This window comes from Symphalangus syndactylus, chromosome 2 (genome assembly GCF_028878055.3).
Source record: "Symphalangus syndactylus isolate Jambi chromosome 2, NHGRI_mSymSyn1-v2.1_pri, whole genome shotgun sequence".
In the NCBI taxonomy this organism is placed as follows: Eukaryota; Metazoa; Chordata; class Mammalia; order Primates; family Hylobatidae; genus Symphalangus; species Symphalangus syndactylus.
Window position 1 is genome coordinate 125,019,748 of NC_072424.2, and position 14,938 is coordinate 125,034,685.

General features: G+C 35.6%; 1 protein-coding gene across 4 annotated transcripts in view; it reads left to right on the forward strand.

The window, feature by feature from the left end:
* STXBP5 (syntaxin binding protein 5) overlaps nucleotides 1-14,938 on the forward strand; it is a 190,873-nt gene that overhangs the window by 35,680 nt on the left and 140,255 nt on the right. For all 4 annotated transcript variants that reach the window (XM_055266723.2, XM_055266704.2, XM_055266714.2 and 1 more), the window contains exon 4: nucleotides 2,123-2,223. In XM_055266723.2, the coding sequence (XP_055122698.1) occupies nucleotides 2,123-2,223 (101 nt within the window). The remainder of the gene's footprint in view (nucleotides 1-2,122; nucleotides 2,224-14,938) is intronic.

A 14,938-nucleotide genomic window follows, 5' to 3' on the forward strand; every position in this document is an offset into this window, starting at 1 on the left:
AAAGTGTTGGGATTATAGATGTGAGCTACCATGCCTGGCCTGTTCTTCATTTCTATACTTGTGTTAAGTTATTTTTTAAAGCAACATTTGAGCCAATGTTAATAAAATACGGCAAATCATTTACTGTACACCTAAATTTTAGAAATTTTAAATTTATGCTGTTTGTATTCGTATTATTTTTTTTCTCTTCAGTAAGATTGATCATAGACTTCTTTGGAAGGGCCATTTTTTTTGACCTGTTAAATTATAAATACATTATAAATACATAAAGTTACTTTTTTTTGTTTTAAAAAGTGGAAATCTGACAATTAGGCACACCTGTTTGCTTTCAGCTTTGGAAAACTATATACTGTATAGATGAAGGAGCCACCATAAGAAGAGGTTAGCTGTTACTGCTATTTTGGCTGTATGTCTTCTCTTCTTCCTTGAGATTTTAAGATGTGGTAAACATTAAGAAAGAAGATGACATGGCCTGATATTTGATGGAAATAAGAAATAGCAGTACAAATCTTTGACACCCTAAATCCTTTGAGTTTCTCTACTTCAAAGTGATGTAGATAAGATGATGCTTTTAGTGAAATGGAGAGAGTGTGGACTTTATGTATTTCTGCTTTCCAGTTGTCATGTCCTGGCAACAGAAGTTACACACTAGGGTAGCCCTCATAAAATTTTGAAGGTGGAAAGGAGTTGGAGAGATAATTTAATATAAATCTTGTCCTGACAGCTGTTTTAATTCTTCTGAGTAGATGTGAAACTCTTATTTTGAAAGGGGGAGACTTTACAATTTCTTACAATACCCTAAAAGATTGGTCTTGCAAATCTTTTTTGAAATTAATGTAAATTCTGCATGTTACATCTCCTGTCTTATTCTTTCAGTATTGATGATAGATTTCTAAGTCCTTTGAGGAAAAACATTCAGATGTCTTGATAAATCAGCTCTAGTTTAGAGAGTCTTAATTTTATTCACAATTATCACATTGCATTCACAATTTTATATCAGAATCATCTCAGAGGTTTTTCAAAATATACTTCCATAGGTCTTTGCTCTATGTCTTTGGCCGTTTTCTGTTGCTACAACTGAATACCTGAGTCTGGATAATTTATAAAGAAAAGTTTATTTAACTTTTGATTCTGGAGGCTGGAAAGTCCAAGATTGCGCAGCTGCATCTGGCTGACTTCTGGTGAGGGCCTCATGCTGCCTCATAACATGGTAGAGAAGCAGAAAGGGAAGCTGGTGCCTGCCAGGAGAGCAAAGAGGTCAGCCTCACTTTATAACAACTCACTAGCATAAGAACTAATCCATCCTGTGAGGGAAAGAACTCACTCCCTCCCTGGAGACTGCATTAAACCCTTCACAGAGGCAGATCTTTTATGACCCAAATGAGGGATGGTTCACCACCTCTCAGCACCACTTCACTGGCAATTAAATTTCAACATGATGCGTTTTGGCATTGCAAACCACGTCTAAACCATAGCACTCTGGAAATTCTGATTTGTTGGGTTTGGGTGAGAATGAGCCACTTAAATGATTCTCAAATACTGCCAGGCCTTTTCTTCCCTATAAATAATAATATTTAGTTGTATCAGATGTTTTAACATTCTAAATTAGTCAGATTTCAAACCTTCAGACGTGGAGGTTACAGTGTGCCAAATGCTATGTTTATTTTCTGTACCATTCTAGTAGTAGAATTATGATCTGGGTATAGTACTTCCATAAGAATTTGTCTTAAGCCAAATGAAATGAGGAGGTTACTTCATACCATATTTTGCTCTGCTAATCAAGGAAGTATGTATAATAGTTACAAAGTAACTTACAGTCTGACCTCTAATTTTAAATAACTAGATCTTAACCATACTATTCCACTGGATTCTAGTATACTTTTGGCTTATGAGATGCTAAATTATACTTTAAATTATTGAAGAAGTTAACATATTTACATACATGTAATACATGTACAATTTTTACATCTGCTATTTTGAATTTGAGTGAGGCAAATGTTTCTTAGATCTAAATCTGTTGGTAGAAAGTTTTGAAATTTGGGAAGGAGATATTTCTGGCAACTATTGCATAGAATTCATGTCTATAAAATATATATGAAATGTGTTATACTTGATTTTTAAGGGAGCTCTTGTGAGTGCCTTGGCTGATGACACCTTACACTTATGGAATTTACGTCAGAAGAGGCCTGCCATACTACATTCACTTAAATTTTGCAGAGAAAGGTAAGAATTCTCCCAGTTATCTTATGTATAGGATGTTTACTATTATATTTTCTTGAATTTCAGTCTTTGATTTTTTGTGTGTGATGGGCCTTATGCAGAATCTAAAAACTGATTCAGAAACTTCAAAGGATATACAGTAAAAGCAAGATTGCTTCTTTTTTAGACCCATCTTACTTTCTTCAGGCAACCACATAAATTTCTTTTGTGTCCTTCTGGAAGGATTTACAGTGTATGTATAAAAGAAAAAATCTCTATATAGCTCCCTTGCTTTTTTTTGCATAAAAGGGAAGCTATTACATATTCTTTCTATAACTTGTATTTACTTAACATATCCCATAGATGGTCTCATATCAGCACATTTAAATCTCCTGAATCATTTTCATAACCGCATAATATTCTGTTCTGTATAAGTGCCATAATTTATTCAGCCAGTCCTCATCAGTGGACACATAATGATTTTCAGCCTGCTGTTCATTTTACTCTGTTGTGATGTTATGTTACATATGTCTTTGTCTACATATACAAGTATATCCGTAAGATAAATTTGTAGTAGTAGGTTAGCTTCGTCATAGAAATCTCTTCTAATATGACTTGTGAATTTGGGGCTTTGATTGGAAAAACTTTTTCACCCCAATTTTTTAACCATCGTCCCCTATGTGTTTTTGTAGTACTCTTTTTTTTTTTTTTCTGAGACATAGTCTTGCTCTGTCGCCCAGGCTGGAGTGCAGTGGCACGATCTGGGCTCACTGCAACCTCTGCCCCCCAGGTTCAAGCAATTCTCATGCCTCAGCCACCTGAGTAGCTGGGACTACAGCATGCACCACAACACCTGGCTAATTTTTGTATTTTTAGTAGAAACGGAGTTTCGCCATGTTGGCCAGGCTGGTCTTGAACTCCTGACCTCAAGTGATCTGCCCGCCTCAGCCTCCTGAAGAGCTGGGATTACAGGCATGAGCCACCAAGCCTAGCCTTTGTAGTACTCTTAAAGTTTTATTTTTTATACTTAATCTTTGATTTATATGGAACTTATTTTGGCATGAAATATGAGTAAGGATATAGTCCCTTCCCTCAATAGTTTTTAGAGACATATATTGTTTATTTTATATACATGTGTAGTTGTATATATGTATGTATATAATATTTATGTAGTTAGCATTAAAAGCACAATCTTTTTTAATATATATTTTGAGGAAATTTTTAAAATTTTGAATCTTATAGGAATACCAAAAGGGAAGTACTTGATTCTTTTATTTTAATTTCTAAGGAAAAGTTGATTTGTTTTCTTAAGTGGCTACTTTTTTCCAGTCAAGTTTTAGTTTTTAATGTCTAAAATTTTGATTAAAACCTGTTGACAATAAAGGCGGGAGAAGAGAATGTGAGAACAATATAGTTATAAAAGCTGTACAGTAGAGGTAAGAAGTGTGAACTTAAAGTAGAGGAAGGAAACCTGTGAGCTCTAGGGCTTTATCTTAGACTGTCTTATTTGATTCTCATGACGTTTCATGGAATTAGTGAGAAACGTAGTTTGGGAGAAACGAAACTTGGAATAAGGCAAAGGGTAAAAAGCAAGCATAGAGACTAGAGAGTTGGGAGATCTAAGGAAAAATCGGTATAATCACAGCTAAGTCATGACGAGGTGACTGGTGACTTTTTTGACATAGTAGGTACTTAGTAAGTATTTGATTGTTAAACAGAAAATGGGATATCTTGAAGTTTGTAGTTGTAGTCTTAGGTCTGTCTCTCTATTTCTAACTCTTACTGTATTATGATGTCCGAAACAGGGAACCATATCACATTTCTTTGATTTTAACTTGCACAGTTTTTAAATTAACAGACTTTATTTTTAGAACAATTTTAGATTTATAGAATAATTGAGCAGATACTACAGAGAATTTCCATATACCTCATATACCACCCTCATTCCCCCAACTCAATCCCCCCATTCATGGTGTTCTCTGATAGTAACATTAATTAGTGTGGTAAGTTTGTCACAATTAATGAACCAAAATTGATACATTGTTGTTAACTAATGTTCATAACATAATAAGGTTCACTATTTGTGTTGAACAATTCTATGTATTTTGACAAATGCGTAATGTCATGTATCTACCATTACAGTATCATGTGGAATAGTTTTACTGACCTAAAAACCAGTATGTGTCACCTGTTTATCCATACTCTTTCTCTAATCCTCAACCCGTCAGCCACTGATCTGTTTTTTGTCTGTGTAGTTTTTGCTTTTTCCGAAATGTCGTATATATAGCCATGTGTTGCATAACGATGTTACACTCAGTGACAATTGTATATATGATGGTGGTCCCAAAAGATTATAATGGAGCTGAAATACTCCTATAGCTTAGGGATGTTATAGCTGTCATAACATCATAGCATCTTAGTGCAATACATTATTCACGTGTTTGTAGTAATGCTAGTATAAACTAACCTATTGTGCTACCAGTTGTCTAAGAGTATAGCACATATAATTGTGTACAGTACATAATATTTGATAATGATAACGAATGGCTATGTTACTGTCTTATATATTTATTAGAATATACATTTTATTATTTTAGAGTTTATTCCTTCTACTTATTTAAGAAAAACAGCCTCAGGCAGGTCCTTCAGGAAATATTCCAGAAAGCATTGTTATCATAGGAGATGATTGCTCCATGTGTGTTACTGTCCCTGAAGACCTTCCAGTGGGACAAGATCTAGAGGTGGAAGACACGGTGAGATTGATGATCCTGATCCTGTGTAGGCCTAGGCTAATGTGTGTGATTGTGTCTTAGTTTTTTTTAAAAAAAAAAAGTTTAAAAAGTAAAAGTAAAAATAAATTAAAAATATAAAAAAGCTCATGGAATAAAGATATAAAGAAAAAATATTTTTGTATAGTTTTACATTGTGTTTGTAAGTGAAGGGTTATTATAAAAGAGTCAAAAAGTTAAAACATTTAAAACGTTTATGAAGTAAAAAAGTTTACAGTAAGCTGAGGTTAATTTATTATTGAAGAAAGAAATTTTTAAAAATAAATTTAGTCTGGACTAAGTGTCCAGTATTTATGAAGTCTACACTAGGGTACAGTAATGTCCTAGGCCTTCACAGTCACTTGCCACTCACAGACTCACCCAGAGCAACTTCCATTCCTGCAAGCACCATTCATGATAACTGCCCTCTATAGGTGTACTATTTTTTAATCTTTTATACTACATTTTTACTGTATCTTTTTATGTTTAGATACACAGATACTTAACCTTTGTGTTACAGTTGCCTACAGTATTCAATATGTAATACACAGTAACATGCTTTCCAGGTTTGTAGCTTAGGAGCAATAGGCTGTACTATACAGCCTAGGTGTGTAGTAGGCTATACCACCTAGGTTCATACGCTCTATGATGTTCACGCAATGTTGAACTCACCTGCTGATGGGTTTCTTAGAACATAGCCATCTGTAAGTGACACATGACTGTAATTGGAATCATACATATAGCATGTAGCTTTTTTAGACTATCTTCTTTCACTGAGCAATATGCATTTAATGTTACTAGTCTTCTGGCTTGCTAAATCATTTCTTTTTATCAGTAACAGTTTGTATTTCCATTCACCTGTTGAAGGATATCTTAGTTTTTGCTTTTTTTTGGCCATTATGAATAAAGCTGTTATAAATATTCACATGCAGTTTTTTTGTGGATGTACATTTTCAACACAGTTGGATACCTGGGAGTGCTATTGCTGGATCATATGCTAGACTATCTTTGGCTTTGTGAAAACTGCCAGGCTGTCTTCCTTAATGGCTATACTATTTTGCATTCCCACTAGCATTGAGTAAGAGGTCCTTTTGCTCCATATCCTTACTAACATTTGGTATTGCCAGTTTATGGACGTTAGCCATTTTAATACGTGTGTAGTGTTACCTCATTGTTACTTTAATTTGCAGTTCCCTAGTGACACATAGTATGGGTTATCTTTTCATATTCTTCTTTGTTTCACGTGCTGCTTTGATGAGTTGTCCAGATTTTTTGCCCATTTTTAAGTTGGGCTGTTTATTTCTTATTGATAAGTTTTAATAGTTCTTTGTATGTTTTGGGTACCTTTACCAGATAGGTATTTTACAAATATTTTGTCCTAGTCTGTGACTTTTGTTTTTATTCTCTGCACAGTGTCTTTGTAGAGCAGATATTTCCTATTTAATAAAGTTTAGCTGATTAATTTTTCTTTCAGAGATTACACTTTTGCTGTTTGTATCTAAAACATCCATCACCAAACTCAAGATCACTACCTAGATTTCCTCCTGTGTTATGTTGTAGAAGTTTTAGAGTTTTGCATTTTACATTTAGGTCTGTGATCCATGTTGATTTAAATTTTTTTAAATATGTAAGTTCTATGTCTAGAGTTTTTTTCTTTTTTTTTTTTTTTTTTGCTTATGATTGTCCAGTTGTTCCAGCACCATTTGTTGAAAAGATTATCTGTTTCCCATTGAATTGTATTTGCTCCTTTATCAGAGAGCAATTTACTGTATTTAAGTAGATCTATTTCTGGTTCTCTATTCTGTTTAAGATAGATCAATTGATCTATTTGTCTGTTATTTTTCTAATACAATCAGCTTTTTGTATCTATGGGATCCACATCTGGATTCAACCATCAGCAGACTGAAAATATTTGGGGGAAAAATAAAAAGATAATAAAAATAAAAATACAAGATAACAATCATTTACTTAGCATTTAAATTGTATTAAATATTAGGAGTAATCAAGAGATTATTTAATGTGCATAGGATGTGCATAGGCTATATGCAGATACGATACAGTTTTATATAAGGGACTTGAGCATTATTGGATTTTGGTATCTGAGGGGCTTCTGTAACCAATCCCCCACAGATATGAAGGGATGACTGATTGACTTGATTACTGTATTTTTATAGCAAGTCTTGAAGATGGGTAGTGTCAGCCCTCCAACTTTAGTCTTCTTGTTCAGTATTATGTTGACTATTGCGGGTTTTATGCCTTTTCATATAAACTTTAGAATCAGTTTGTCAATATCCACACAATAGCTTGCTGGGATTTTGATTTGGCTTTTTTAAAGAGGACTATTGACTTTATTTAGCATTTACTTATTTTGTACTTTTAACATTTTTACATCTCTGAAATTGCAATGTTTTTATTAATGAATGGTGTCTTATGATTAATTGAAAATGTTTTGTGAATTTTATTAATACTAAATAAAAATAATGCATACCCTAGAGTCAATAGCATTTAGAATCAGTGAAATATAGTATTTGGTGATTTTGAAATTACATGAAATGACAGTTTGTAATTAATTTGAAGCATTTGTAGTGGACTTTCTGATTATGAGTTTTATGACCTACCAGTGGTTTTCCTTCAACACTTTGAAGTTGCTATTCCACGATTTTCTGCCCTCCTTTTTGTTTGTATGAGAAATTAGTGGTTATTTGAATTTTTACTCCCGTGTGTGAAATGAGTCCTGTTTCTCTGGCTGCTTTCAAAATTATCACTTTATCTTTGGTTTTTAGCACTTTGACAATGATATGCGTAGCTATTATTTTCTTCATATTTATACTGCTTGAGGTTTGCTGAGCTGCGTTTTTTTGTTTTTTTTTTTTTGAGAGGGAATCTTGGTCTGTTGCCCAGGCTGGAGTTCAGTGGCATGATCTCGGCTCACTGCAACCTCTGCCTCCTGGGTTCAAGTGATTCTCCTGAGCCTCACGAGTAGCTGGGATTACAGGTGCCCACCACCACGCCCGGCTAATTTTTGTTTGAATTGAAGGCACTATCTCCAAATACTGTCACATTGGGTACTGGGGGTTAGGACTTCACCATATAATTGAGGAGGGCAGCACACAGTTCAGCTGTAAAAGACAAGTAGGCTAAAACCAACCAGGATGCAAGATGGAATTTTTTTAAATCAGCAAACAAAAGAAAAAGTAAATATACTTTGAAAGTTGAGGAAAAACATACAATTTTAAATATCCTCCTTAATTAGCATGTAGCTTATTATACCAATTGCCAGATTCAGCTCAGGAATTTGTCTGCTGTATAATTTTTATCACAGGGTCAAATTTGCTGATAGTAGTAGCTACAGCATCTCAATCTTCTGTAGCCTGAAAGGAATTGGTAGCAGCAGTATGTCATAGTAGAATACTAGAGGTGTGTACTTTACTTACCCATCCTCTGTTACAGATTGAATTGTTTTCCCAAAAATAATCTTGAAGTCGTAACCCCTGGTACCTATGAATGTGACCTTAGTTAGAAACGGGGTCTTGGCAGATGTAGTCAAGTTAATATGAGATTATTATTATTATTATTATTTTTTTTTTATTATACTTTAGGGTTTTAGGGTACATGTGCACAATGTGCAGGTTTGTTACATATGTATCCATGTGCCATGTTGATTTCCTGCACCCATTAACTCGTCATTTAGCATTAGGTGTATCTCCTAATGCTGTCCCTCCCCCCTCCCCCCACCCCACAACAGTCCCCGGAGCGTGATGTTCCCCTTCCTGTGTCCACGAGTTCTCATTGTTCAATTCCCACCTATGAGTGAGAACATGCGGTGTTTGGTTTTTTGTCCTTGCGATAGTTTACTGAGAATGATGTTTTCCAGTTTCATCCATGTCCCTACAAAGGACACGAACTCATCATTTTTTATGGCTGCATAGTATTCCATGGTGTATATGTGCCACATTTTCTTAATCCAGTCTATCGTTGTTGGACATTTGGGTTGGTTCCAACTCTTTGCTATTGTGAATAGTGCCGCAATAAACATACGTGTGCATGTGTCTTTATAGCAGCATGATTTATAGTCCTTTGGGTATATACCCAGTAATGGGATGGCTGGGTCAAATGGTATTTCTAGTTCTAGATCCCTGAGGAATCGCCACACTGACTTCCACAATGGTGGAACTAGTTTACAGTCCCACCAACAGTGTAAAAGTGTTCCTATTTCTCCACATCCTCTCCAGCACCTGTCGTTTCCTGATTTTTTAATGATGGCCATTCTAACTGGTGTGAGATGGTATCTCATTGTGGTTTTGATTTGCATTTCTCTGATGGCCAGTGATGAGGAGCATTTCTTCATGTGTTTTTTGGCTGCATAAATGTCTTCTTTTGAGAAGTGTCTGTTCATGTCCTCTGCCCACTTTTTGATGGGGTTGTTTGTTTTTTTCTTGTAAATTTGTTTGAGTTCATTGTAGATTCTGGATATTAGCCCTTTGTCAGATGAGTAGGTTGCAAAAATTTTCTCCCATTGTGTAGGTTGCCTGTTCACTCTGATGATAGTTTCTTTTGCTGTGCAGAAGCTCTTTAGTTTACTGAGATCCCATTTGTCGATTTTGGCTTTTGTTGCCATTGCTTTTGGTGTTTTAGACATGAAGTCCTTGCCCACGCCTATGTCCTGAATGGTATTGCCTAGGTTTTCTTGTAGGATTTTAATGGTTTTAGGTCTAACATACAAGTCTTTAATCCATCTTGAATTAATTTTTGTATAAGGTGTAAGGAAGGGATCCAGTTGCAGCTTTCTACATATGGCTAGCCAGTTTTCCCAGCACCATTTATTAAATAGGGAATCCTTTCCCCATTTCTTGTTTTTGTCAGGTTTGTCAAAGATCAGATAGTTGTAGCTATGCGGCATCATTTCTGAGGGCTCTGTTCTGTTCCATTGATCTATGTCTCTGTTGTGGTACCAGTACCATGCTGTTTTGGTTACTGTAGCCTTGTAGTATAGTTTAAAGTCAGGTAGCGTGATGCCTCCAGCTTTGTTCTTTTGGCTTAGGATTGACTTGGCGATGCGGTAAAAAACGAAAAAGGGGATATCACCACCAATCCCACAGAAATACAATCTACCATCAGAGAATACTACAAACACCTCTATGCAAATAAACTAGAAAATCTAGAAGAAATGGATAAATTCCTGGACAAATACACCCTCCCAAGACTAAACCAGGAAGAAGTTGAATCTCTGAATAGACCAATAACAGGTTCTGAAATTGTGGCAATAATCAATAGCTTACCAACCAAAAAGAGTCCAGGACCTGATGGATTCACAGCTGAATTCTACCAGAGGTACAAGGAGGAACTGGTACCATTCCTTCTGAAACTATTCCAATCGATAGAAAAAGAGGGAATCCTCCCTAACACATTTTACGAAGCCAGCATCGTCCTGATACCAAAACCTGGCAGAGACATAACCAAAAAAGAGAATTTCAGACCAATATCCTTGATGAACATTGATGCAAAAATCCTCAATAAAATACTGGCAAACCGAATCCAGCAGCACATCAAAAAGCTTATCCACCATGATCAAGTGGGTTTCATCCCTGGGATGCAAGGCTGGTTCAACATACGCAAATCAATAAATGTAATCCAGCATATAAACAGAACCAAAGACAAAAACCACATGATTATCTCAATAGATGCAGAAAAGGCCTTTGACAAAATTCAACAACCCTTCATGCTAAAAACTCTCAATAAATTAGGTATTGATGGGACGTATCTCAAAATAATAAGAGCTATCTACAACAAACCCACAGCCAATATCATACTGAATGGGCAAAAACTGGAAGCATTCCCTCTGAAAACTGGCACAAGACAGGGATGCCCTCTCTCACCACTCCTATTCAACATAGTGCTGGAAGTTCTGGCCAGAGCAATCAGGCAGGAGAAGGAAATAAAGGGTATTCAATTAGGAAAAGAGGAAGTCAAATTGTCCCTGTTTGCAGATGACATGATTGTATATCTAGAAAACCCCATTGTCTCAGCCCAAAATCTCCTTAAGCTGATTAGCAACTTCAGCAAAGTCTCAGGATACAAAATTAATGTACAAAAATCACAAGCATTCTTGTACACCAATAACAGACAAACAGAGAGCCAAATCATGAGTGAACTCCCATTCACAATTGCTTCAAAGAGAATCAAATACCTAGGAATCCAACTTACAAGGGATGTGAAGGACCTCTTCAAGGAGAACTACAAACCACTGCTCAATGAAATAAAAGAGGATACAAACAAATGGAAGAACATTCCATGCTCATGGGTTGGAAGAATCAATATCGTGAAAATGGCCATACTGCCCAAGGTAATTTATAGATTCAATGCCATCCCCATCAAGCTACCAATGACTTTCTTCAGAGAATTGGAAAAAACTACTTTAAAGTTCATATGGAACCAAAAAAGAGCCCGCATCGCCAAGTTAATATGAGATTATTAAGGTGGAGACTAATCTGGTGTCCACATAAGAAGAGGTGAAGAGACACAGACACAGAAACTCAGAGAATACCACGTGATGAAGGAGGTAGAAACTGAGTGATGCAGCTATAAGCCAAGGAATGCAAAGGATAGCTGCCAATACCAGCAACTAGGGGAGAGGCATGTAACAGATTCTCCCCTAGAGCCCTCAGAGAGGGCAGCGCCCTGCTGACACCTTGATCTCAGACTTCTAGCCTCCAGAACTGTGAGAGAATCAATTCCTGTTGTTTTAAGCCACCCATGCTGTGGTGATTTGTTTTAGCAGCTCTAGGAAACACATATCACCTTTGTTTCTCTTCCTTGATATTGGTGAGCCTTGTTAATATGTGCCATTAGGTTTATACATGCAAAAGAGAGGCTGTTTGCTCCCATAGAAACTGAGAATTTGATAAGTAAAATAGATAAGTAGCAGTATCAGAATATGTTCCATTTAGCTTATACGTTGTTTTTTCCTTTAAAGAAGTTTAAATAGGAGCAAGTCATGGGTTGATAAGTAGCTACAACTGTCTTCTAGTCTTTTTTCATCACCATGAGTTAGCATGACCAGTATTCTCAATCACGTTAAGTTTTTGCATAAGTTTGTAACTAACGATATGTGAAGCATTTTAAGACTGAAAACTAAATTATATGTGGACTTTTTTAGGACCTAATATTATTGTCTAATATTTATACCTCTTGATTTATATAATGCTTTATTGTTTGTAAAACCTTTTCACATAAATAATTATTTATTCTCAGGGGTTAAGAAAATTTCCCTTAATGAAATTTTATAGAATATTTTCCCCTGTAAGTATGTTAAACACCTGAAAAGCTGAATCTTGATATTAAAGTTAATATATTTCTAAAGACATGTTTTTTCTTTATTCTAATACTCTGATTTACAGTTTCTATATGATTTTTATTATTTGATGATAGATGCATCATTGTTTAGAGAATAACATAAGTGTGCTTTCATTCTAAAGTAATGAAAGGGAAGGAAAATTATTATATGAAATACATTAATAATCAAGATTTTATAACTTAAATATCAATGGAGAATTCATGTTCAAAGTCCTCTCATGGAAAAAAAACAACTGTATGACAAATGAAGTTAATCTGTTCAGATTCCAGCATAGCGAGGGGAGATTTGGTGCTTATAATGTACTGTAGCAATGAGTTGACACCCTAGCATCAGATTTTCCCAGTATCGTAAATAAATGTATATAGAAACAAAAACTCATTTATTACATTATACCCTTATTATTTTATTACAGTACTGTGCTTTGCATATTTATAAAGCTTGTAATTTGCTCAGTATCCACATAAATAGGGCATAACCTTAGACAGTTGTAAAAGAGTGTTTGGCTGAGTACCAGCCCCCAAAATATCTATACAGGTCTTAATAAGATTTTGAATTAACTAATTGCACATGTTGAACAAGGAAAAAATTAATCACAGTGTTGAAACAAAGACCCAGAATTACAGTTTCTCTGGTAGTCGCATAATATTATCAAAATACTTTTCTTTGAAAACAGCTTAATGAAAAGTGTACAGGCATTAGAAATGAGAGTGACTTGATGGGATGAAATTAAGGACTAGAACATAGGCATGTAATGGTGCCCAATCCTGTTGGGAAGACGGGGGGGATCTACTACCCTGGACCTAATTCTGATCTACAAAGAGAATTGGTTGGTGATATGGAAATGATGAGTCATCTTGGAAATTCTAGGTATAGAGTATCACGTATTCAAGCACAATTTTAAAATAAAAGAAAAATTCTGTTAATAGTCAGAGGAAAGACAGTTATGATTTGATAAATTTGAAACCGTTAAAGGACAGATGTTCAGGCAGTATTGGATCACCTCCTAGAATAAAATTATCCATAGTAAGGAGTCTCTTTGAATACGTCTACCCTTTTCCTTGTCAGAATTTCTCCTACAATTCTGCATCTTTTAATTTGTTTCAATATTATGATTAATTTTGTCCTTGTTTAACGTGCAGTTAATTTAAAATCTTTGTTATATAGATTTTTAGGGGCTGGTACTCAGCAAAACACTCTTTTACAACTTCCTGACAGGAATTTCTTCTGTCAAGGAAAAGGGGAGATATATTTAAAGAGACTGTTCTATTTCCAAAAGGGCCTTACAATGTATTAAAGGTATAAAAAGATTATATAAAAAGACATTAAAAGATTATATGGAAGGAGGAGGTATATAACCAAAGGCGAATATAAGAGTACTTAGCTTGGCCGGGTGCGGTGGCTGAAGCCTGTAATCCCAGCACTTTGGGAGGCCAAGGTGGGCAGATCACCTGAGGTCAGGAGTTCAAGACCAGACTGGCCAACATGGCGAAACCCCGTCTCTACTAAAAATACAAAAATTAGCCAGGCGTGGAAGTGGGCGCCTGTAATCCCAGCTACTCGGGAGGCTAAGGCAGGGAGAATTGCTTGAACCTGGGAAGCAGAGGTTGCAATGAGGTGAGATCACACCACTGCACTCCAGCCTGGGTGGCAAAGTGAGACTCCATCTAAAAAAAAAAAAAAAAAAAACCTACTTAGCTCTGCCAATGAACCAATAAACAGGATGAGCTTTTTATTAATGCATGAATAGCTTACATTAAAGTAGAGATGCAAATTTATATTACAATATGAGTGAATGTTATTTTAGAGGTTTATATGAAAACATATGAAATAATTGAGTTTTTTTTTTTTTTTTTTAAAGAAGACACAAGTCAGTCATCAGGAAAATGCAGACTAAAACGACAACTACTCATCAGAATGGCTAAAATGTTAGTTAGATTGTGATGCAGCCGGAGCTTCTCATAACTTACTATGTGAGTTTTAAGTGTTGCAGTCATTTCAGAAGTTTCTTGGGCAGTATTCACATCCTCCATGACCCAGCAATTTTACTCCTAAACATACACCTGTGGTAGGCAGAAGTCTAAGATGTGCCCCAAGGTATCTACCCTTTGATGTGCACATACCTATTCCTTGTTAATTAATCAGACACTTACCTTGGTGAAGGCATTTTGCCAGATGTATTTCAGTTCCCAAATTAGTTGGGAACTGAAGATGATCCTCAGTAGAATATGAAGGATCCTCAGTAGGATCCTCAGTAAACCTAATATGAAGGAGTATGATAGAAAAGCACATATTGCCCAAAACAAGCTGTAGGACTCAGTACTTAAGTCTTTTGCTAGGGAGAGGCTGGAGAAAGTGGTTCCTTGTTGTATAGTGGGAGAACAGAATGCTTAACAGAATTGTCCCCTATACAGTATGTAAGTGATTAACTTGAATATTTAGCTGAAGAGATTTCCAAGGAAAGTATTGAGGGTGCGAGCCGATTCTTCTTGCTGCTTTATAATAAAATGCAAGAGGAGAGAGAAATTGAGTGAAGAAGTTTTAAAGGAACCAGGACTTGACAGTTTGGGGAATTCCTACTGTGATGCAGCTGGCGAAAGAGAGATTGTTTCTAAAAGTG